Genomic DNA, 20,881 nt, shown 5'->3' with positions numbered 1-20,881 from the left:
ATATGTACAAAAGCGGCATTTCGGCATGGCTAATATTTCGCGGAACTTTATAGTGACTTGTTTTTTTTTCCTCGGTTGGAAGCCTTTGAAACGTCGCAGTTCCGTGAACCAAATAGCGCAAGCTAAATGAGCGTCAAATCCAAGAAAGCAAAAGTAGATACTGAAGGGAATGAAGTTTTGCAAACACAGATTGACGTTTCAGTTAATCTCGCACGAGACCTAGTTAATTCTTGGCTCCCACCAGTGCAACCTGGAGAAGAGAGCGACAATGAGGAGGAAGATTTAGCAAGCTATACCCAAGGGCGACCTGGCAGGTGAGCTTATACTGAAAGGTGATCTTTGGTATTCAGAATAGCATTGATAACGGATTATCTTTTTCGCTTGATGGTTAGAATTGGACTTGGTGCAAAATTCCTTTCACATAACCAGGCGACCCGGCACAATCAAGCACCAGCAGTTGGTGGCCCAACGTCGGCATCTGATATTAAGCTTCGCAACAAGATTCTCAATCAAAATGCAACGGTGGCAAGGAAAAGGCGACTGGATGAAGAGAATGTCATCGGAAAAATGGAAAAACCTGCCAGTGAAGACGATGATGAAGATTCCAAAACGGCAACAGTCAAGAGCAGGAATACATCTGTTACGAAATCGGCGCAAGGAGCTCAGAAACCTAGTGCAATATATAGTGCAAAGCCCAAGAAAATTGAAAACGGCGACTTTTTGTCGATGTATTTAACGGAACGTGAAGGGAAGAAAAAGAAAAAGAAGAAGAAGAAGAATACCTCCACCAGCACAGAAGGCGCTGATGAAGCTTAAGCTTTCTACTTGATTCGTCCCAGTTGCAAAATTTAATGTAAATATATTGTTTCAAAAGGCATAAAATAACAAGGTTCAATTAAACGAAATGGCTGTCAATAGCACTCGGTGACCTACTACCGCATATACAGTGTAATCGAAAGAAAAATGTTCAATAAAGCCAGCATATTGCGGGTACATTGCTAATAAGTAAGTCCAAAGTTCGGTATACAGAACACGGGGGTACTCTATTCTTACTACTTGAAAACTACTCGACAAATGCTGTTGTCCAACAATGATCGCTGCTGGTGTAATTTCTCGGTGGAATACCGTAAGGGATGCGTATTGGAACAATAATATTGCCTTCTTTGAAGGGGACAAAGTCGGGAGGTTTTGGCATTGGGTTTTGATGGTTCGCCGCCAATATATGTGTTTCCTGTTCCTGGTAGAATGTAGCACTGCGTTATCTCTCATATCAACGCTGAAGGGCATATCGTATATTCTTACCTCCCAAAGATCTGGATATAGTAAGATACCCAACTCATAGTGTCGAATATGAAGCTGTGTACCATTCTTTTGTAAGTCACCCCAAGCTGCTCTACTTAAGTTTGCTGATGTAACCAGATGCCACGCAATGGATGCTCTTGCTTCAACTTCTTTACCAGTCGCGTCTACCTTGGTTTGCGGGTTCGCCCGGAGTCGAGTGTATGACTTGTAATGAGGCATTATCTTTTGACGACCACCAACTTTTCCTTCCCATTTACAAAGATAGCTGGGGAACCATGAATGCAGCTTTTCATAAGTTGCTGCATGGAAATAGTTAGAGAGCATTAAACTTGTATGTGATGCATTCATGGAATATTACCCGAGTCCATGCGTAAAAATCCAGCGCTCTCTAACCCAGTTACGCTAATATCCAAATAACAGTAATATGTTAAAGACCCGTATCAACGTGTGACAAGGCGACAGTGTTGTATTAACCTCACCTTTCGCAAACTTCTTCAATAGTCGGGTAGATAAATTTAACTTGTGGGATGCTGCATGAGAGTGGATTGCGACAACCTCGCATGCATACAGCAAATTGTTCTGTATACCACTTTTCAGTAAATTTACCAACACTTGAGGACTAGTTGAGGAACTTCAAATTGGTGATAGTGGTCGGCTTTTCACAATATACATCAGGATACCAACCTGCGTTAATATTATAGATTGTTTCTGACATTCCGGCACGATATCCACTTTCTTTGTCAGAATATGCTGTAGTCTTTTGAGGCCCCATTTCTCTACGTCGCGACCTTGGTGGTATCCAGGCACGGAAGCTATGATGACAGCCTTATTCAAAACACATTCAAGTCAGAATAGCTGTACTATAACGAGCTAGTTCATTCTCTCACAAAAGGGTTACCTTGCATTTAGTAAAGTCATACAATCGTAGTTTTTCACACAAGTCGTTTGTCACTTTCATATTGTAAGCGCGAAAGTAGCTGATGAAATCACATTCGAATGGTGACCCATGCTCTGATCCTATGAGTTCTCCTGCTTCTGTATTCTCTGATTTGAGAGGCAGCACCGGAGTGCGGTATGTCGCCTGGCACATTTTGCTAAGGTATAGCCCATCTTATAATGTAAGTTCACGCGGAACGTTTGCGATACAATTTGTATGTTAGACCTTACTTCCAATCAGCATAACATATGTTTGCAGTAACAACGGCTATTCTGGCGTATCTAATACTGTTCTTTTGACAGAACAATATCATGCACTGTCAATTACGTTAATATCATCACGTCACCTTAAATGCAATGTCACTAAAAATGAGCGTTACTGTACCTTGGAGTGATGAACGCCTGAAATCCACATATAGTTGCTCAATACTCATGTTATAAATCAACGTCTTCCTTCATAACTGTCTTACCCCAACGATCCATCATTTTTGGAGAGTAGATTTCCACGTTTGGGTACATCAGAGCAGTGGCCTGGAGGGAAACTCGTAAACGGTTGTTTGATAATTTTATCTATTCCCACTCAATGTTCCTTTACTTACCTCGATGATAGGAATGCTTTCCTTCATACCATGAATAACCATGATTTTAGCCCTTGTCTTAACATTCTCATCTAGGTTTTCCATAAGATAGTGTAAATCGACTGTGAAATTGAATTGGTATAGCTCTTGAAGGTTTTCCTTAAGAGTCAAAGCATGTCAGTGAAATTATAGAGACACAGCTGTTGAGTACATGTTATCGACATACATCGCCAATAATATCTTTGAGTGTTACTAGCAAAAAGATGTCACTGTATTAAAAATAAGAGTTTGCTTATGGTGTCATACGTATAGAATATACCAGTATCATAATTTTCCTCCTCGGTGCAGCCCACCGCATACGTGAGGTTAACACCGGAGTCTGCATACTGACTTTGCTCAGCCGCCCGTTTCGATTCATGGACATTCTGACGAGGATCGCTGAATGCTTTCTTCAATTTCGGCTCTGTTTCAGCATCCTCGTTTCTCTCTCTCGACCTTTTGCTACTCATACCAAGTTGATCCAAGTCAAGGGTTAGCTCCCACAATAACACGCTGACCGGAGTTTGTCAACCCAAATTTCGCAGTCCATCTCACGTCATGTAAGATCGAGTTGCGCTCGTCAGTTTGTCAACGATTCATCATGACTCTGAAAGAAATTTCTCGTAACAAAGCGTTCAATGGCCATCTCATAAAATATGAGCATGAGTCAAAGGAATTAGACTGCACTATGAAGTTTAACGTATTTCTCCCGGAGAATGCTTCCCAAGGCAAGGTCCCCGGCCTTTATTTTCTGTCGGGCTTAACTTGCAACGAAGATAACTTCGTGCAAAAAAGTGGAGCTCTCAAAGAAGCAGCAAAGCACGGAATTGCTCTTATCGCACCAGACACATCTCCACGTAAATATATTACTTGTTGTTTGTATGGTAACCATGCAACATTCTCAAATTACCATTTTGGATGATCTGATTGTTACGTTATAGGTGGAGTGAAAGTGGATGGCGACGAAGACTCTTGGGACTTTGGTACTGGAGCCGGCTTCTATGTCGATGCGACTGAAGAAAAATGGAAGAAGCATTATCGTATGTACTCATACATTGTCAAGGAACTTCCTGCCATTATTTACGAATCTATGCCAATTGTAAGTTCAAAGCAAACACAGTGCGCCCATAATTTGTCTTTTTGGACATTATGCAGCTGACATTCAATGCTTAGGATGAAAATAGAGTCTCAATCTTTGGGCACTCAATGGGTGGGCATGGCGCTATAACAATTTTCCTAAAGAATCCTAGTCGTTACAAGGTTGGTGAAATGGCGGTGGACAAGCCGCGGATTCAAATGTTGTCCTTTTTTTCTGACTAATTGGTATACCGTCCTGTCCGGTTAGTCGGTGTCGGCGTTCTCCCCAATTGCTAACCCTATCAACTGTCCTTGGGGTCACAAAGCTTTCGGTGGCTATCTGGGTAATACTAACAAGGATCAATGGAAGCAATATGATGCCTGTGAATTGCTCAAATCCTTTGACGGGAAAGCTTTGGACATTTTAGTGGACGTCGTAAGTTCTTTCACTTCCTATGCACAGTGACACGTTCGGGTGCATACCACATACTTCTTTTTAACTTCGGTACTCCGGGCTGGACTTATAAATTTTTCATATAGGGTACCAGCGACAGTTTTCTTAAAGAACAGCTGAAGTTGGACCAATTGAGAGATGCAGCTGCATCTGTCGACCGACAAAGCCAAGTCAAGGTCCGGTATCAAGAAGGATATGACCATAGCTATTATTTTATTTCAACCTTTGTACCTGATCATATCGAACACCACGCAAAATACTTGAATGTATAGTAGTCATAGGTGATTAGCTTTTTAAAAAAATGATGAAATGGACCTAAAATAAAATAGGAAATTGGTATGATATTCGCCATCGAAGCAGATGCGAACTGGCGGACATACCCAATAGAAAGGCGATACAATAACTTGCGGAAAATATGGCTTAAAATCGAATGTACGGCTAAAGACCGCGAGTCAGCGGAGTGTACAAAAAGGTGGAATAATGGTTGGGTTAGGGGTGTTCGGGGACAGTGGGAAACATGGGTTGGTGGAGTTGGCATTCAACAAAGTTGGGGATTTTTTTCGAAACTGTGGCACAATGGTTTCCAAATCAACCTCAAAGCTGGAAAGTGGTATCATATCCTCTCGTTAGAAACGGGTTGCAAACACTGCATGGTTGCTGCGGAATACTCTAATACGGTTTAAGCTCTGTGGCAGTGTAGTTGGCTTGAGCTACCGGCTTGAGCTCCCCCAAATAATTGTAATAAAATGGGGTACCGAATAGCGGGATGCTGAAGGTCATTGCTGCGAACTAGAAGGAACGCTTAATATTAGCTGTCGCCATGACTTGATTGCCTCACTTGCGAACCCGCTCCTCACTGTGCTCTCTTTCCTGCCAAACTACTGCTTAGATTGCCTATGACACATTGAAGGGGTAAACGGTAAAGTGAACGGTGTTACTTTTTACCCGGATTCTTGAGGTGGGAACGTTGGTTGGTTGTGGTGTTAAACGGACTTTCATAGCAAGGCAACCTTCTCTTACCATGTATGGAATGTTCCGATTTCGTCCAATAAATAGTGCGTCATTGCATTGTATCTACACATCGCATCGCACTACTTGGAGTGATGCATAAGTGTTTCAATAAAGTAGACATATAGCTTGTTCGAAAATTATGTAGAATATTGTAGAATACAGAACCATGGCTACGTTGATACAAAGTTGTTTTTGTTTGTTTTCATATTGCCTGGACCGTTGAAAGCAACAGCCAGGATTGGGCTCAGTCGGGGTGCCCCCTGTGATCAAATGCTGTGCGCTGAGCTTCAACCTGTACCAATAGCACTATGAATTGTTATTCTTCCCATTTGCATTTGTCGTTACTGTCAATATTTCCAATTTGTTGAAAAGCCAAGTTCCAGGACACTGATCTAGTCGGGGAGGAGGATGAAAATGATGGGCTTCAAAATGATGTGAAGTTTGACCTGACATCCCTTATATCCTGTACGGCATTCCATGGCAGAATTACAAAGGAGTTGATATGAAAAATGATGATCTGATAGCCCATCCTGTACTGATATTGTAAACATTTGCTTTTTTTTTTCTGGTACATCGTAACCCAATTTATCCATTTAGTGGGAAATTTGAAAGTAAAATATATCACTTTCTGCTGGACAACCGAGAAGGGGAGTGTAGAGGTTTTTCACTCCACTTCAAAATCGTTTAATTTTTTTTTTAGAGTTTCACTTCCCAAGTATTTCCGCTTCCTTGACATTGGGGAAATCTACCTTACCTGCTGCTACCAATTCTAGCCCGAAGTTTGTTGGCCCTGTCTCTGTTTCCCCCTTTTTTTGTTCTTTCCTCCCTCACTTTGTCTCTCTTCCTTCTTCACTTTTCAACCTTTATTGGGATAATATTTTGTTTTCTCTCTCCGAAGAACATTAGGATCGATTGCAATTTTATTATTTTGTCATCACTTCTACTGATTCTTTGACTTGCTTGATCTTCTTGAACACATAATATCTTGCTTGTTATTTAATTGTTTTCTGAATGTCATATGCTCAAGAGGAAACAACAAATCAAAGGACGACACAGTCTCACCATTCACCGTCACTTTCGACTGCCAGCAAGCACATAAGCTCCAATGGTACAGCTATGAAGGAAACAGCGCAAGAAATATCAAGCAAAGGTTAGATCTCATATTAATCTCACTTGTGTACATTTCACCAAAATGAGCCATAACCGAGCATTTGGCTGATTGCTATTACAGTGAAAATCTATTATACTTGGAAGGGATCAGAAACAACATGCCTGGCTTCATTTCCATACCAGATCAATTCCACTGATTCCAATCTCGTCCAAGTTCCTCTACGTCAATGTGTTATGTGTGTGTGCACGTCCTGGTAAGAAATTGAACTTAATAGCGATATGCGTACATTGAAAAGCTTCTTTTGTATGTGTATCTTACCTCTTACACTCGATGGTTTGTGCTACCTTCCATTGGAAACATTCTTCTAGCCCAGATATGCTTTTGCGTCCGGATTCGGATTCGGCCGTTTACACTGCCAACTTTGAAGAAGTAGACCATAAAGCGACCTCAACCGATGAAAATATTGTATGGGAAGGGCATGGTTTGATGTCGTGGATATTGAACGATAATAATCATACTGAAACGTCTGTGATGGCTCGACTCACGAAACCTAACGAAGACCATGACGCGTACATTGCCGAAGTGTTGTTACAACTACACCCTGTAAGTTTTTTTTTTAGCATCCTTTCTAGTGGGCCAGTCTCCTGTCTCGCTCGATGCTCGCTCTCCCCCCACCCCCAAAAAAAGTGCTCTGACTGCTGGATTGCTTATGCATCACCATGCTGACAAACCTACTATATTTAGACACATCGCATTACCAAGACCGATTTCTATCATTCGCTTACGCGCGGCCGGAATCAGAACGAGCCCACTATTACGTTGCCTCGACCGCAAAATCCATGGAATTCACCAGCATATGACAGTGGGAGCAGCGGGTATCGATCTGAAATACCACAACCTCAATCGGCCCCATCCGCATCCCAATCGGCTCATTTTTCACCACGACCAATGTCCATTTCACGCTTGCCTGGCTCATCGCCGTCAGCGCAGACAGCCAATTCATCGCAAGAAAATGAATTTGATTCGTTCATTAGCCGCAGGAGGCTAGGGGGGAATCGATTTGGAACACCAACACGCAAATTATCAGATGAAGGGCCTAGCGATGGACCCATTACGCGTTTGCCACCCATTAGACCTATCCCTGTACGAGAAGATATATCTTCAACACCCAACAGATCTTATTATCAAGATGAAAGACCAATGGATTATGACCAGAATGGGGAGCACTCAAAGAGGCGGCGACTGAGTCCGCCTTCTACACACACCGTAAAAGGGGGCGCATTCACACCAATCAATCCCACGCGACATGTTACCCCTTCGGTTCCATCGCCACCCTTAGAATCAACCTATGCTCAAAGCGAGTCTCCCGACGCGACCACTCCCAATCACCAGACCACCTTAGCCGCGAGTAATCGCCAAATGCCACGCTTTAGACGTAAGAAGCGAGACACCAAGCCACCAAACAATGACGTTCGTTCTGTGGTAGATGTAGCCAAAGATGAAAGTGGAAAGTATATCTTGCCAGTAGAAGTCGATTCATGGACAGTATATGACCTTGGAAAAGTCGTTTGGGATAGGCCAGCATTCCACAATCAACGTTATATCTACCCCGTTGGTTACCGTGTAAAAAAGTAAGTAGGCTGTGCTGGTTCGAAGATGAGTCAGCGATACTTCGTCTTCCAGCCAAAAAAAAAAAGGGCGCGCCAGGTTGCACATTCTAACGAAACCAAAATCTACACCAATGTTTAGATGGTACAGAAGCATGGTGGATCCCTTAAACGATACACAGTACACTTGTGAAATTCTGGATGGAGGCAAAGAACCTATCGTAAGTGAACCAAGCGGGAAAAAGAAATGTGAATGCATCTCAAGACGCCTCTCAGCCTTTTTTGCTAATCGATACCATGCCATATTCTACATAGTTTCGATTGCAAGCCGACGATAACATGGACGAAGTTTTTACCGGCCCCACATGTACTACCGTATGGACAATAGCAGTAAGAAGGTACGGGCAAAAGTGCTCGAAACATTGTTACACAACCTTTAAACTAATCCACAATTTGAACTTACTATCGATCACAGAGCGTTCGCAGTTAGAAATATGGAGTATGGGCATAATCCTGTTGGACCAGATTTCTTTGGTCTGCGCAAAAACACCATTGCAAAAATGATTCAAGATTTACCCAACGCTGAAAAGTGCACTAATTATATATGGCAAAACTTTGAGGTTGGCAAGACAAACAAGACAGTTCGTTCTTTTTTACCTGATAATGAACCTTCTCCATTCTCGGGTCCTGAACGACAAACATCGATACAAAATGATTCAGATGACCCTCAGCGCAACGGGGAATCCACCCCAACTTCATCAGCCAGAAAACCTGGTAGATCCGTACATTCTGTATACGAGCACACTACATAGACGACAGAAGGAGCAACCAGAAAAGAAAAATTATTTATTATAATAGCCCTTTAAGTTGAAAACATACTTGCCTTTGCGGTCAAAGGCAATCCTACATCACCACAGTGAATTCCAAAGTAGTACAGTAATGTCAAGACAAAGATACAAATTCAACCAAATTCAATGCAATTCGACTGTTTCAAAATATTGGAACAATTCTCGTCACATAACTGATACTGGGGATCAAACTAGTGGCCAGTTTACGCTGCAATAACAAAGTCGGCTACTTACTTTCGTCATATATGTTATTTTTGAAATATTCACATTGTTATTCTTTGCTTTTGTTTGCTCTTGTTTGTTTGGTTAAAGACAATTCCTTTTGTACATAAAAGTCGCGATGACATGTCCATTGATTGTACGAGTAGTGAATCCTGGGATGGCGTTTCACAGCTACTGAGTTTATTTCTAGAGGATAACATAAAAATACTCAATATTGACTACCACAAAACTCCATCATCGCTCAAGCACTGGTGAAAAATAAAGAAATAGTGGGTGGGCGTGGACAATCCCGGGATCCACGACTCGCATATTGAATTTGTAACGTTCGGTATGCCACCTCCGCCAAATTAACCAGTGTAGCGTTACTCTTTAGCGCTTTGTTTCATACTCAGACGTAATGGGGTTGAGTCCGCATGGCTGGCCAGTGCGGAAATGAAGGCTAAGCAGGGTAAAGGGCGGGCGCGTTTACATGGACCCGTCATCCATGCACACACACGACGATCTGTCATATATTGCTGTGTCTGTGATTCGTACTACTGCAGCCAAACCCCTTTTCACACCCTTTTTAACTATTAATTACAGCTCTTGTGACGTTGCTTGCTATCTAGGAGAAGGTCGATGTACACTACTTTGTTTTCGTACGATGATCAGTAGTGTGGGCAACACAGAACAAATATTCTGTCGAAGATGTTTAATGGGGATTGAGTCGAGTCATTTATTTATAAAAAGACGCGAACCCCCACAAGTACTGCATGTACAGGTTTTCGTGTGATGCCAAGTGTCTTGTATTGTGCCTGCCAGCTTTTCATAATTGTTTCAAGGATTTCATAAACAATAACATTGTGGTCGGCACAGCACACGCAGAACATAAAAAAAAAATTCGTATCTTCACATATGTTTACCCAAGTTCACTTTGCCTTTCGAGATCTGAGGCAGCTACATCACTGTTGACTTTCCTTACGCGTACCCCCGCGTCAACGGAACAGAAAAAGCTGCTCAGACCTAGATCCCTCGAATGAGTTTAGCGCAGAACTTACCACCAGTTTGCGCACTACTATTCTCTTTGATTAACAATATTCATTTTAAGACTTTGTCGACATGATGTGTAACGAAGTTTCTCACGGATTTGTAATGGGTGCCATGAATCAATTCAAATGTTAAGTTTCTTGCCGGTGACAAAGCTGAAAGGCAAGCGTACATGTCATAAACTATGTGCCTCTTTGCTTTGTAACTTTTGTCGTTCAAATGGCATTTCAGAAATCCTCAGTGAGAAAAAAATTCAGGGATGTAATTTTGGTGCTCTTGACTACAGCCCAGTCAGTCGGTGATCTTCAATAGGGGATAAAAAAATTCTGGTGTTGATTTCTTCTATCCTCAGGACACGAAAGGCTGACAAAACCTTGGATGCTGCCACCGAAATAAACATGTATTAACCGCGATGTAATTGCATTTAGTGTAGCAAATATCCCGTAATCAGCTGTGGATGTTTAAAAAGTAGTAATTCCCATAGTATGCAAACTGAATACTTGTTTCTGCAGAAGACACCAAATCAATCCTTGAAGACGCAGGCTGAAAATATACTGCAGCATGCAATCATCAGGGGAGACCAGGGGAGGAAAAGGTTACCCGTACAAGTCAAGACCTGTATCCGTCCTCATCCCAAAAACGAAGGGGTGCAACCATAAATTTTACTGCTGCCGTGCCTTGTCATGATAAAACCTCTTTTGATGAACAGTGTATTAGCCATGTGCTCTCTATGACTATCACTTTTTATACGGATGTATTGCAGCTTAAGCCACAAGGTCGCTGCTAATTGTACCTGCTCCTGCATTGTTCGGTTGTCAAGAGCGACCATGAGGCTTGCTAGTGTCTTGCGACTATCGTAGGAAGGGGGCTTTGACTAAGGGAGCGCGGTTTCTCAATCCAGTGAAGATCGTCTCCTCGCTGCTTCAAATCCAGATCACTCTCTACCTAGTGTAAAGGTAGTCAGTGGATTTTCTTATATATCCATTGTAAAAATAAAATGAAGTAAAGAGGAAGTCAACCCGTTCTCTATTTTTTTTTTTTTTTACCTTGTCGTTCACATCAAACTCACCTTTTCTTCTTTCTTTTACTTTCTATTACGCCTGGTCTATTTATTCTTTTCACAAAGTTTCCAGGCGAAACAAAGTGATGGGATACATTGCCTACATACTATAGAATCCTACCTCGTCTACCTTCCTTTCCCCTCTACGAACGAAAAATCATAGACAATTGTCTTTTGGTTTATATCCTCTCCTTTCTATAATATCTATTGAAGACCAAAAAAAAAAAAAAAAAACCAAGAAAGCTGGATTCTTCGACAATGACCATTGATCAACCGCATAAAATCTCTTCACATCCAAATGCGCATGAACTGAATCGGTCGTCTAGCGCTACTACCATGAACATGACCGACCTGAACAAACCCTGCCATCCAGAATGGGGTGTCATGCGAGAACAAGCATTTCATCCACTCGCGTTTAAGCATCAAAAGGATTTGGAAAGCCATTGGGAAAGCGGAGACGTGATTTCTGACTTTTATTTCTGGCAGGCCAATCTTGGTGGGTATTGTATGGCAGACATGATCCAAAGTAAGTGCATTAGGTTTGATTATATGAAGATCAATTAAGGTACATGCTCATTGCTGACCAACCTCTCCCAACCATTGCTAGATGTCGTAATTTCATCAGACGGTACTTTTGTGCTTGTGCGGCGTATTGTTGATGGTGCAGCGCATCCAGGTCGTCGTAAAAAGAAGGGTGGCATGGGTTGACAGTGATGTCCAATGGCCACCGCCATAACCTTTATTTTCAAGTTTTATTTTTTTTATAGTCTGTAAAGTACGATACAGTACGGTAACATATAATCATCCCTTTGAATTATTGGAATACCAATAGCTTGAAATACACTGTTATTTTTTGAGGATTTTTTGATATGTTGCCTTTGTCTTCTTATATCATTCGTTTGGTTCAATGCTTGCTCCTGAAAATAAGATGTCGCTTCAGGTTTATTCGCCCTATTAAGCTCAGATAATTATCCTCATTTTGAACCAGGGAAATTTTCTGGATCGTGCGTGATATGCACAATACCCTGAAATTATTTGTTAAGTATAACGTGTCACTTTTTCAAAGCTACCAATGCGATGAATGCAAGTTACAGAAGGCCCTTCGCCATCTTCTTAGTTTGGGTCTCCTTAGCCTATACACTTGGAATATACTTATTCCTAAACGGCTTTCTATTAACGCGCCAAACCTTGCATGTCGAGAGCACCCATCTGTCAAGTCCCTGGAATCAGTTTCCCTTAGCATCAGGCCACGACCATGTCGAAAAATCTATTGACATGGAGAGCATTGCCCAGTCAAAAGGAATTTCAGATATCTATGAACCGCCCTTTCAGCGTGCTATCATCGTCCTCATCGATGCTTTACGCTTTGACTTTTTGCCAAAACTCGGTGAACGGCCATCCGATCAATTCTATACCAATCGATTGCCCATCGTACAAGACCTGTTGGACCAATCACCTGAGTCAACTGTACTATTTCAGTTTAGGGCTGACCCTCCTACCACTACAATGCAAAGGCTAAAAGCTCTGATGACAGGGTCACTCCCGACATTCATTGATGCTGGCAGTAATTTCGCTTCCTCTGATATTAGCGAAGATCATCTACTGAGACATCTTACACGGCGATTCAAGTCTACTTATTTTATGGGCGACGATACGTGGATTAATTTATTTAGCGATGTATTGAATGATAACTCCAGGACCTTTCCCTTCGATTCTTTCAAAGTCTTTGATTTGGATACAGTTGATCACGGAATACTCGGGAAGCTATGGCCATTGCTAGATGGACATTTGCCTCAGGATCAAACAAGATCAAGTCTGACAGATACAGGTTCTAATAGCTCCCAATGGGATTGCATCATCACACATTTTCTTGGCGTGGACCACTGTGGCCATACCTACGGTCCGTCACACCCAAGTATGGCAGCAAAATTGGACGAAATGAACACGATGCTTCAACAACTTGTTCAATATGTAGATGAGGACACTCTCCTAATTTTATTCGGTGATCATGGTATGTCTGTAGCAGGCGATCATGGCGGTGAGAGCGAAGAAGAGGTTATGAGCGGTCTTCTATTGCATTCCAAGCGACCTCTTACCTTGTCCCGTTCAAAGCACACGAAAGGCGACCTTAATCAAAACTACTTCCAGCACCTTTTTTCAAAAATACACCGCAATAGGGATAAGACTTTATCGTACGACCATGACGCCATAACAACCAGGTTGGGATATGATGCTACTGCATACCCCATCGTGTCACAAATTCATTTAGTTCCTACACTAAGTTATCTCTTTGGCACGCCTATTCCATTTGGAAATCTTGGAGCTTTGATACCTGATCTTCTGTATCCAAAACAACAAGTGGATGATCCAGCTTCCTTATTGTACTTCATCCAACAATTTCGTATCAATGCCTTGCAGGTTTACAATTACTTGACCATGTATTCAAGCTCAGGCAAGCATAAAGGTTTTTCGATATCAGCATTGGATCCGCTGTTTCAAATTTTGTATGCTGCTGACAGACGCCTGGATGATCTTTCATCGCAAACCACATTCAAGAATTGGATAGGCGCGTCACTTTTATCCGAGAAAGAGCGCAACACATTGGTCGAGCAGCTTGAAGACATACTCATGACCTACGACGAATTTCTCATTGCTACTCTCAAATATTGTATGGCAATTTGGGCGCAATTTGATGTTGGATGTATGGTTGCGGGCTCCGTGATCCTTTTTGCAGCTCTATTGACCATTGTTGGAGTGTTTATCAAGCCCTCGTGGATATATACCTTGCATCGAGCTTTCAATCACACTATTGTTCGACTTTTGACAATTCTCGGTGCTGCAATTGGCTTAATTTTTGGGTTTGTTGTAGCTCATCTATCTACTCAAGAGTCTGGTCTATGGTACTTGTATGTGGCAAGGCACGGCATCTTTGATAAAATGTCCATTTTTGGTTGGACAGCAACTCTTGCATTTATGGGAAATATAGCTGGCTTGGCCATTGCCGTTGCCGTTCAAAGTAAACTCACTTTGAGTGCTATCCAGAAATGCATCCAATGGATTTCGCATAATCCTGATGTTAACCTCGTTTTGATAACTGGTCTTGCTCATGCGTTGACTTTGGGATCCAACAGTTTCATTGTTTATGAAGACAGTGTTGTTCGATTTATCCTTGCCTCCTGGTCCATCTATTGGTTGATACGTGGTGTTGCCACTTCCAGTCATACCCTCCGGTCTCTCAAATCTTCATCCGATTTATGGGCACCCATCATCACTTTACTATTTATTCAGGTTACCGCTACAACTGGACTCTGTCGGGAGGAACAACAACCTCAATGTGCATATATACATAGTGGGTCTTTGTCATTGATGCCATTTCGCGAGGCTGACAGCTCAACAAATGAAAATGCTTTCGTTGACAAGTGGTTAACGGTCATCGCCACAACAGCATTCTTAATTGTATCCATTTTTCTTTGCACATTCTTACCAGAAGTGCTGCAGCAAGCTTGGTTCCCTTCGTCTAAGCCGAACAGAACTTCGTCAACTTCATACATATGGTGCAAGATACTCTATGGACTGTCGATTGGTCTCATCATGTTGCGATACATTTATTTGATTCTCGAAAATACCTCGTCAACCCAGTATATTGTAGTTTCAATCCTTCAATCTTCGATATATCAGAATCTGTCAAGTGTAGTAATTCACCTTAATGGTTTAACAGCAACACAATGGTTGCGTATGACCACCCGCCTCTTCCAGATCTACATTCCACGCCTCAATTATGCGATTGGTGGTCTGTTCCTTTCATTTGCTTTACGTAAAGCCTGGAGACCTGTCGATCTGAAAGAGTTAGAAGAGTCAGCCTGGATTGCTCATATAGGCGGCACGATCATTCTCGCCACAATTCAACGACCAATCGGTGGGGTGATCATCCTATGTTGGCCACTCATGCTACAAAATTTGACTAGGATGTCTGACAAAAGCAGTATATCCAAGACTCTCACAGCACGACTGGTTATACTGCACTATCTTGGGGAACACCTCTTCTTTGTGACTGGTCATCAGGCTATTTTGACTGCTATTCATTGGGAGACAGCATTCATTGGCTTTGACGAAATGTATATGATTCCTAACGCAATATTGGTATCACTTGCCACGCTAGCCGGCTTTATCGTCTCATGGTCAAGCAGTTTCGTAGTTGTCAGTCAGGCATTGGGTGACAACCAAGATCCCACGTTGCGTCAGACAATTTACCAGGCATCGGTTTTGCTTATGTCCCTCTTCAACTTCATTCCCACTACCCTCTCATCCATTTTTATTATTGTATTGCGTCGGCATCTCATGACTTGGAAAATCTTTGCTCCAAGGTTTTTACTCCAGTGCATCCTTTTCTTTGGTTCATGTCTCTATCTTATCGCAATGGAAGGTATTATCGGTGGCAATTTGTCGGATGTGCCGCTTCGCCAGCCGAAACGCACTCGACAAGCTTGAGCCAAATCCATATGCATAAGCCTTCTATGGCCTCTCTCAATTAACATTGAAATCTAGTACATCGTACTGTACACGCTACAAATATCCAACTATTGTCCACATTATCTTCATAGACATTGCATAATAAACTTCCTTAGATCATCCACCACTATTGTTTATAATCAATATTCTTGATGCAACAACACTATTTGCTTTCTGTACACTATCCCACGACTAGTAACTCAGCCGTAGCTTGGGCTAGAAACCTGACTTGGGGGATCATTTGGTGTCGTTTGTGAGAATATCTTTTATACTGAGGGTGTGATTTTCCTTTTGTTTGCTTTCTAGAGCTTGCTAAATTTACATTTTCATTGGTTGTGGTTGTGATCCTTTTGACAATTCCGCTCTGCAGTAAGATAAGCGAGTAATGGTTTTAATACAAGTGTTGGCTGTACACTATGGAGATTGTGTATGAGCTACTGTCAGCACTAACCTGAGTTGCTTGGAGAAATCGTCTTCAACATCATCGTCATCCCAATTATCCTCCCAGAAATGTGCGTCTTCAGTGTCTTCTTCCGTTTCTTCCCAGTCTGTAACAAAGCGTCGTGTAAGATCAGCGCTCGATGCTCATAATTAGCTCAGTTCCTGAAACATATGCTTTACCTTCTGCGGCAAATTCTTCAAATTCGTCATCCTCCTCTAGCGCACCCAGTTGGGGTGCAGTCTTAGTATCTTCGGGTTTTGCCGTGTTTTCGGCAGACTTTGTAGTAACTGGTGCTGACATGATATATACGTGTGGAAAGTGAGATCTGCGGAACTTGTGAGCCTAAACGCGCAATCATAGTCGGTACGTACAGCAAGAGTGATGACGACATGAAATTAAATAACTTGAATTTGTTGTTGTAAAATGTTCCGCTACCGCACGCCTACCCATCACTTCAATATGTACAGTCATTTATTAGGTTTACAGATGTAGTAGAAACAGTCTCTCAAATCTTGTAGAACTCTTTTAAAAGGTTTTCAATTAACTTGCGCTTGTAACGGTATATGAAGGAAAGAAATGGAAGGTTGTCATGATTGCAAAGCAGTCATAACAGCAACAGTGTATCGTTCTAATTTCGGGCGATGAATACCAGTCATGGTGATATCTTGCTCATAAGGTAAAAAGTATTCATGGTGTCGCTTCTCCTTGACCAAGTTTCTTAAGAGAAGTGCTGCAGTAAGTGGAACGCCAGAAATCTCGGAGTCATCGACCGGGAGAGCGTTTTTGGGAGACATAAGTATTCGCTTTTTGATGGATTGCTTCGGTTTCGGTGCAAAATGAATTCGAAGATGCGACAACACCGTATGGCGATCAGCTACAGGTGTTGCAAATCGGTTACATGACATCCATTTGCAGGTGTACTCGGTGGGCACATCGGATTTTGGAACGTGCTTTTCAAGAATGTGTTGATGCAACTCCTTTTCGGATGCAAAGCCTTCCGTACAATCTTGCCAAAGGCAGTTGAAATCCAGTCCTTTGCGAAAATTATGTTTGTGAGTTGCTTTAACTTCGTCAGCCCACTCATTATTGAAACCTTTATACTTACTTGATTTGTACTTTATGTTTTGTAGCTTTACATTTTCCAGCTCTAGCTCAGCAGGCTGATTCGCTTGAGGTAGTGCAATCTTGAGCACAGTGTAAAACTCTTTGATGCCAAGTGGTTTGTTGTTTTCAAACCGAACTTGATAGGTTTTGTAAACTTCACCTAACGTCAATGTGTCCTCTGGACCGCTTGACTCAAGCTTATCCTTAACCCTAAATGACACAATCCATTAGATACAATCTACATTGCACGGCAGGCATCACAGCAAGTTCAGATTTCATAGCTTACCATCCTAAGCAACGGAAGGGTTCATCTAGCTGTGCATAATTCGTCAAGTCCGGTATGCTAGGTCCTTTAGACGGTTGTGTGGGACCACCACCTTGCGGTTGCTCAGTCTCTATCACCATGTCTGTATTTGCAACGGTTCCATTGGGTACAATTGAAGAGTTGTAATACAAAAATCCAGTGAGCAAACCAATAAGGTTTCCAGGATATAGGTTGAGAAGCTCTGTCGCAAGGTCGCTGTGAAGACTGGTGTGTTGATACAAGTACTCTAAAGTAGCAGCAAGAAGTTCTTCGTCATTGACGAATAAGAATTCAATCATTCGTTTCAACAGATCCAGATCAGGAATCGTGAAAATCTTTTCGTTCACTTCCGTAACTGCTACACGAGTTAATGCCTTCGTAGCTCCTAATATCAACGCTTTGTCGTTTGTGAACACCAACCTAGACAAGGAGACAAGGTATGGATCCACACGGCTCTTCAAAATGATACACGGGGCGATGTTCTCTAGTATATCAAGACAGTGTCGAGACAATTCAATATATTGAGCCCGACCTGAGAATGCCAGGCCTTTGATGAGCATACTTGGTAGCTCACGGTTTTGTGATATGGTACGCATGTTGCTTTCCAGAAATGATGCGTTTCGCAAGATATGTAAAACTTGAAGGACACGCTCCAAACTCTCTTGATACTCTTTACTGTTGAAAAGGTGATCGTCTGTTTCGTTGGCAGCATGCTGCGATAATGTAGGATCGCTGGGACTGCTATATTCGAAATTCTCATCTTGTGTAGTGGAAGGGGCAATGATTGTGTCATTTTCTTGCTCAATGCCTTCCATGGCGGTAACGCCGTTCAATTGAGCGCTTTCATCTTCAGGCAGAGCTACATTTGTGGCATTGACATCGCTTCCAGTCGGTAAGAACACGTATTTTTGAAAGAAGGGATCCGCAAAACTGATAAGGCTCTCCAATAATTGAGGCATATACCCGAAGTTAAAATTATCTGACGCAAAAGATAACCGAACGAGATTATTGAATGCCCAATCAATCTCATTCGGTAGTCGAGATTTGAGCGCCAGAGTTATACGAGTGCGAAAATTCTCGTCATACATAAGTACTGCAAAGACAAAGTACTCAATACATGCTTCCACAACAATAAGAGCTACGAGCAACGTACCATCAAAAGGCATTAATTGTCTAGTAGGAGGCATATTTGGCGGTGGTCGCTGTGGTCCTGGTTGCGCTGTGTATGGCCCTGAAGCAGCTTGCGGAGTAAAGGCTAGATTGATCTGTTAGCCACTGTGATAACAGCTAATGCTGCAAAGGTAATTAAACTATGTTGGTACCTGTGGCAGTGCGTCGTACAACGTTTGTTGGCTTATACGCTACAGGAAGCTTTGGAGGACCAGGAGATCCTGCGGCTTGTCCAGGCCGCTGATTGACCTCTAGAGCATCACTTGGTGGCACCCACTGCCTTCCCCATACCTTTTCTTCTTCGTAGCCCAACTAGCATTTCATTGTTAGCATAGGAAATTATACGCATTAAAAAGCGGTCCGCATTCTTACCATGTATTTTATGTAAACAGCCTTCAAAACATAAGCGCTATTGGTACAAGTCACAGGAAAGTTGAAAGGGTCGCCAACTTGTTTCCATGTACGACTTTGCGTGACCTATGTGCGCAGGTTTGGAGCATTGTTAAGGACCAGGCGTACCTGCATTTCAACAGCTAACAGGCTATAGCACTCACCTGTTCAAAACCACCTGCTTCCTGGACACGTTGCCAAATCTTGAGTAGATCAAGCTTTTTACCACCCAAAACAGGTTCAGCTTGTAGGAATGTGCTACAGATTCAGTCAATTGATCAGTAAGTTTGGAGAGCAAAAGTGTAGATCAAACAGTGCGAGGGAGATAATAATTACCCATGGCGTTTGTGAAACTCCCTGAGTTCGCCCATAAAGCGATTATACTCTGGTGTTCTATCAATAGCATCCTCTGGCTGCGACATTGCAGAATAACCTTTGCTTGGAACGCGACAACGGGTAACGGTAGAATATTGTCGCTGACTTTTGGCGGCTCCAAGCATTGCGCACGTGATTTGACCAAATGCTGGTAATTTGCTCAGTTAAAATTCTATGACGTTATCACTGGCTCTATATCAGTTGCAGCTCCAGGTTCAGGCAGACCTCCTTCCTATTGCTTCGAAGCTAACTGACTACAGTTTCGCAAATGAATAGACCTTCCAGCCGTGGCCCGGCTCCACCTCCACCAGTCCGTCCAACGTCATCTGCAAGAGGACCACCACCTCCTCCTCCTTCACGTTCGGGAGCACCCTCGCAATCGCCATCTATGTATAGAGCACCATCGCCTGTGCAGCGATCGCAAAGCTATTACAGACAACAGGATACCGGACCACCAGAAGGGCCTCTATCTGAAGGTGGCAAGTGGGTATTCCACTCGCAGTCAGAATTTTCTCCTCCACCCCCTTTCGAGCGCAATTTGAAAAGATACCCAAGTGGAGCAGCGACAGGTTGCTGTAAGTGATAAAATTCTGTGTTGAGCCATAGTGAACACGACTTTCGGAAGCCGTTTTCTAATCAAATAATTATATCAACAGCTGTTGACGTAGATCTATCGCATTTGCGAGGATAGAACATCGCTTGCTAGCCTTAAAATAATTAATACTATTAAGCCAAGGTGATTTATATAATCGGAGCACATCAGAACTGGGATGATTTGTATTCGGCAAGCTGTGCAGCCATTCTCAGATCCCGATGAATTGTCGTGACTATTCGTTAACCATGGACGAGATACTGACTCCGAATGATGGTTGTTTCAATATAATCAAAACGATCACATCATCTTTCCTACATGGTTGTATCATCTCTATCTTTTGAAATAAAACACACAGTACATGCCACAATATTCAATTTGCAACTTCCCACCTATGCTACGTAGTATCAGTACCCTATGAAAGCATGAAGCATCTAATCTGCCTCAAAAATGTGTCTGGAAATACAGTCCTTTTAGAAATAATTTGCGCTGACATCGTATAAGTTTAGCTTCGTATCAAAATGTTGAACTCTGCCAAAAAATTAAAACGGATATCTTCCAATATACGATTGTTTTCTTCGAATATGCACCTCTGCCTACCACAATATGAGCTGACTGCTTATTTGCCAATAGCAATTTCATAAAATCATGAGATAGTCTAGGTTGGAGAAGTCAGTCCCGCTGATCTTGAACATATATCATTCTTCACTTGTGTTCACCAATG

The 20,881-nt window shown here is 42.3% G+C and overlaps 7 protein-coding genes across 7 annotated transcripts; 4 read left to right on the top strand and 3 right to left on the bottom strand.

Moving 5' to 3' along the window:
- Positions 1-126: 126 nt before the first annotated feature.
- Positions 127-816, top strand: K450DRAFT_275839 (uncharacterized protein; the record flags this gene model as incomplete). Its single annotated transcript, XM_051593193.1, has 2 exons — positions 127-314; positions 393-816. The coding sequence occupies 2 exons, from the start codon at positions 127-129 to the stop codon at positions 814-816; spliced, it is 612 nt and encodes a 203-aa protein (XP_051440206.1).
- Positions 817-939: 123 nt separating this feature from the next.
- On the bottom strand, positions 940-3,568 carry K450DRAFT_262878 (uncharacterized protein). The gene is made up of 12 exons (XM_051592548.1): positions 3,136-3,568; positions 3,043-3,068; positions 2,838-2,975; positions 2,709-2,769; positions 2,624-2,640; positions 2,470-2,555; positions 2,201-2,396; positions 1,987-2,127; positions 1,782-1,921; positions 1,661-1,704; positions 1,303-1,601; positions 940-1,237 (listed from the first exon to the last, which is right to left on the bottom strand). Exons 1-12 carry the CDS (start codon positions 3,323-3,325, stop codon positions 1,064-1,066), a joined length of 1,512 nt encoding a protein of 503 aa, XP_051440205.1. The 5' UTR covers positions 3,326-3,568; the 3' UTR covers positions 940-1,063.
- Positions 3,569-6,547: 2,979 nt separating this feature from the next.
- On the top strand, positions 6,548-9,077 carry K450DRAFT_262862 (uncharacterized protein). Its single transcript, XM_051592547.1, has 6 exons — positions 6,548-6,761; positions 6,877-7,111; positions 7,253-8,139; positions 8,258-8,336; positions 8,431-8,513; positions 8,591-9,077. Exons 1-6 carry the CDS (start codon positions 6,742-6,744, stop codon positions 8,925-8,927), a joined length of 1,641 nt encoding a protein of 546 aa, XP_051440204.1. The 5' UTR covers positions 6,548-6,741; the 3' UTR covers positions 8,928-9,077.
- Positions 9,078-12,321: 3,244 nt separating this feature from the next.
- Positions 12,322-16,160, top strand: K450DRAFT_262856 (uncharacterized protein). The gene has a single exon (XM_051592546.1). The coding sequence runs from the start codon at positions 12,349-12,351 to the stop codon at positions 15,757-15,759; it is 3,411 nt and encodes a 1,136-aa protein (XP_051440203.1). The 5' UTR covers positions 12,322-12,348; the 3' UTR covers positions 15,760-16,160.
- Positions 15,929-16,555, bottom strand: K450DRAFT_262854 (uncharacterized protein). Its single transcript, XM_051592545.1, has 3 exons — positions 16,402-16,555; positions 16,232-16,328; positions 15,929-16,144 (listed from the first exon to the last, which is right to left on the bottom strand). Exons 1-3 carry the CDS (start codon positions 16,520-16,522, stop codon positions 16,099-16,101), a joined length of 264 nt encoding a protein of 87 aa, XP_051440202.1. The 5' UTR covers positions 16,523-16,555; the 3' UTR covers positions 15,929-16,098.
- Positions 16,556-16,675: 120 nt separating this feature from the next.
- K450DRAFT_262846 (uncharacterized protein) lies at positions 16,676-19,760 on the bottom strand. The gene is made up of 8 exons (XM_051592544.1): positions 19,527-19,760; positions 19,355-19,448; positions 19,173-19,277; positions 18,953-19,112; positions 18,784-18,885; positions 17,613-18,723; positions 17,328-17,536; positions 16,676-17,255 (listed from the first exon to the last, which is right to left on the bottom strand). The coding sequence occupies exons 1-8, from the start codon at positions 19,688-19,690 to the stop codon at positions 16,810-16,812; spliced, it is 2,391 nt and encodes a 796-aa protein (XP_051440201.1). The 5' UTR covers positions 19,691-19,760; the 3' UTR covers positions 16,676-16,809.
- Positions 19,761-19,833: 73 nt separating this feature from the next.
- On the top strand, positions 19,834-20,256 carry K450DRAFT_275831 (uncharacterized protein; the record flags this gene model as incomplete). The annotated part of the gene is made up of 2 exons (XM_051593192.1): positions 19,834-20,140; positions 20,222-20,256. The coding sequence occupies 2 exons, from the start codon at positions 19,834-19,836 to the stop codon at positions 20,254-20,256; spliced, it is 342 nt and encodes a 113-aa protein (XP_051440200.1).
- Positions 20,257-20,881: the final 625 nt, after the last annotated feature.

The sequence above is a fragment of the Umbelopsis ramanniana genome, assembly GCF_025399195.1.
Source record: "Umbelopsis ramanniana AG unplaced genomic scaffold K450scaffold_102, whole genome shotgun sequence".
Classification (NCBI taxonomy): domain Eukaryota; kingdom Fungi; phylum Mucoromycota; class Umbelopsidomycetes; order Umbelopsidales; family Umbelopsidaceae; genus Umbelopsis; species Umbelopsis ramanniana.
The sequence above is the reverse complement of the archived record's forward strand: the minus strand, read 5'-3'. Positions and strand labels throughout refer to the sequence as shown.

What these genes read in the sequence shown, in the direction of transcription:
- K450DRAFT_262878 (XM_051592548.1), bottom strand. Translation starts at nt 3,325, where the DNA reads ATGAGTAGCAAAAGGTCGAGAGAGAGAAACGAGGATGCTGAAACAGAG. An exon ending in ATGACTTTACTAAATGCAAG is followed by an intron (nt 2,128 to 2,200) that starts GTAACCCTTTTG and finishes GTTTTGAATAAG; the next exon opens with GCTGTCATCATAGCTTCCGT. An exon ending in ATTTTTACGCATGGACTCGG is followed by an intron (nt 1,602 to 1,660) that starts GTAATATTCCAT and finishes ATTTCCATGCAG; the next exon opens with CAACTTATGAAAAGCTGCAT.
- K450DRAFT_262862 (XM_051592547.1), top strand. Translation starts at nt 6,742, where the DNA reads ATGTGTGTGTGCACGTCCTG. An exon ending in ATGTGTGTGTGCACGTCCTG is followed by an intron (nt 6,762 to 6,876) that starts GTAAGAAATTGA and finishes ACATTCTTCTAG; the next exon opens with CCCAGATATGCTTTTGCGTC. An exon ending in TGTTGTTACAACTACACCCT is followed by an intron (nt 7,112 to 7,252) that starts GTAAGTTTTTTT and finishes TACTATATTTAG; the next exon opens with ACACATCGCATTACCAAGAC.
- K450DRAFT_262856 (XM_051592546.1), top strand. Translation starts at nt 12,349, where the DNA reads ATGAATGCAAGTTACAGAAGGCCCTTCGCCATCTTCTTAGTTTGGGTC.
- K450DRAFT_262854 (XM_051592545.1), bottom strand. Translation starts at nt 16,522, where the DNA reads ATGTCAGCACCAGTTACTACAAAGTCTGCCGAAAACACGGCAAAACCC. An exon ending in TGAAGAATTTGCCGCAGAAG is followed by an intron (nt 16,329 to 16,401) that starts GTAAAGCATATG and finishes GCTTTGTTACAG; the next exon opens with ACTGGGAAGAAACGGAAGAA. An exon ending in GATTTCTCCAAGCAACTCAG is followed by an intron (nt 16,145 to 16,231) that starts GTTAGTGCTGAC and finishes ATCTTACTGCAG; the next exon opens with AGCGGAATTGTCAAAAGGAT.
- K450DRAFT_262846 (XM_051592544.1), bottom strand. Translation starts at nt 19,690, where the DNA reads ATGCTTGGAGCCGCCAAAAGTCAGCGACAATATTCTACCGTTACCCGT. An exon ending in CTGTTTACATAAAATACATG is followed by an intron (nt 19,113 to 19,172) that starts GTAAGAATGCGG and finishes ATGAAATGCTAG; the next exon opens with TTGGGCTACGAAGAAGAAAA. An exon ending in ACAATTAATGCCTTTTGATG is followed by an intron (nt 18,724 to 18,783) that starts GTACGTTGCTCG and finishes TTGTCTTTGCAG; the next exon opens with TACTTATGTATGACGAGAAT.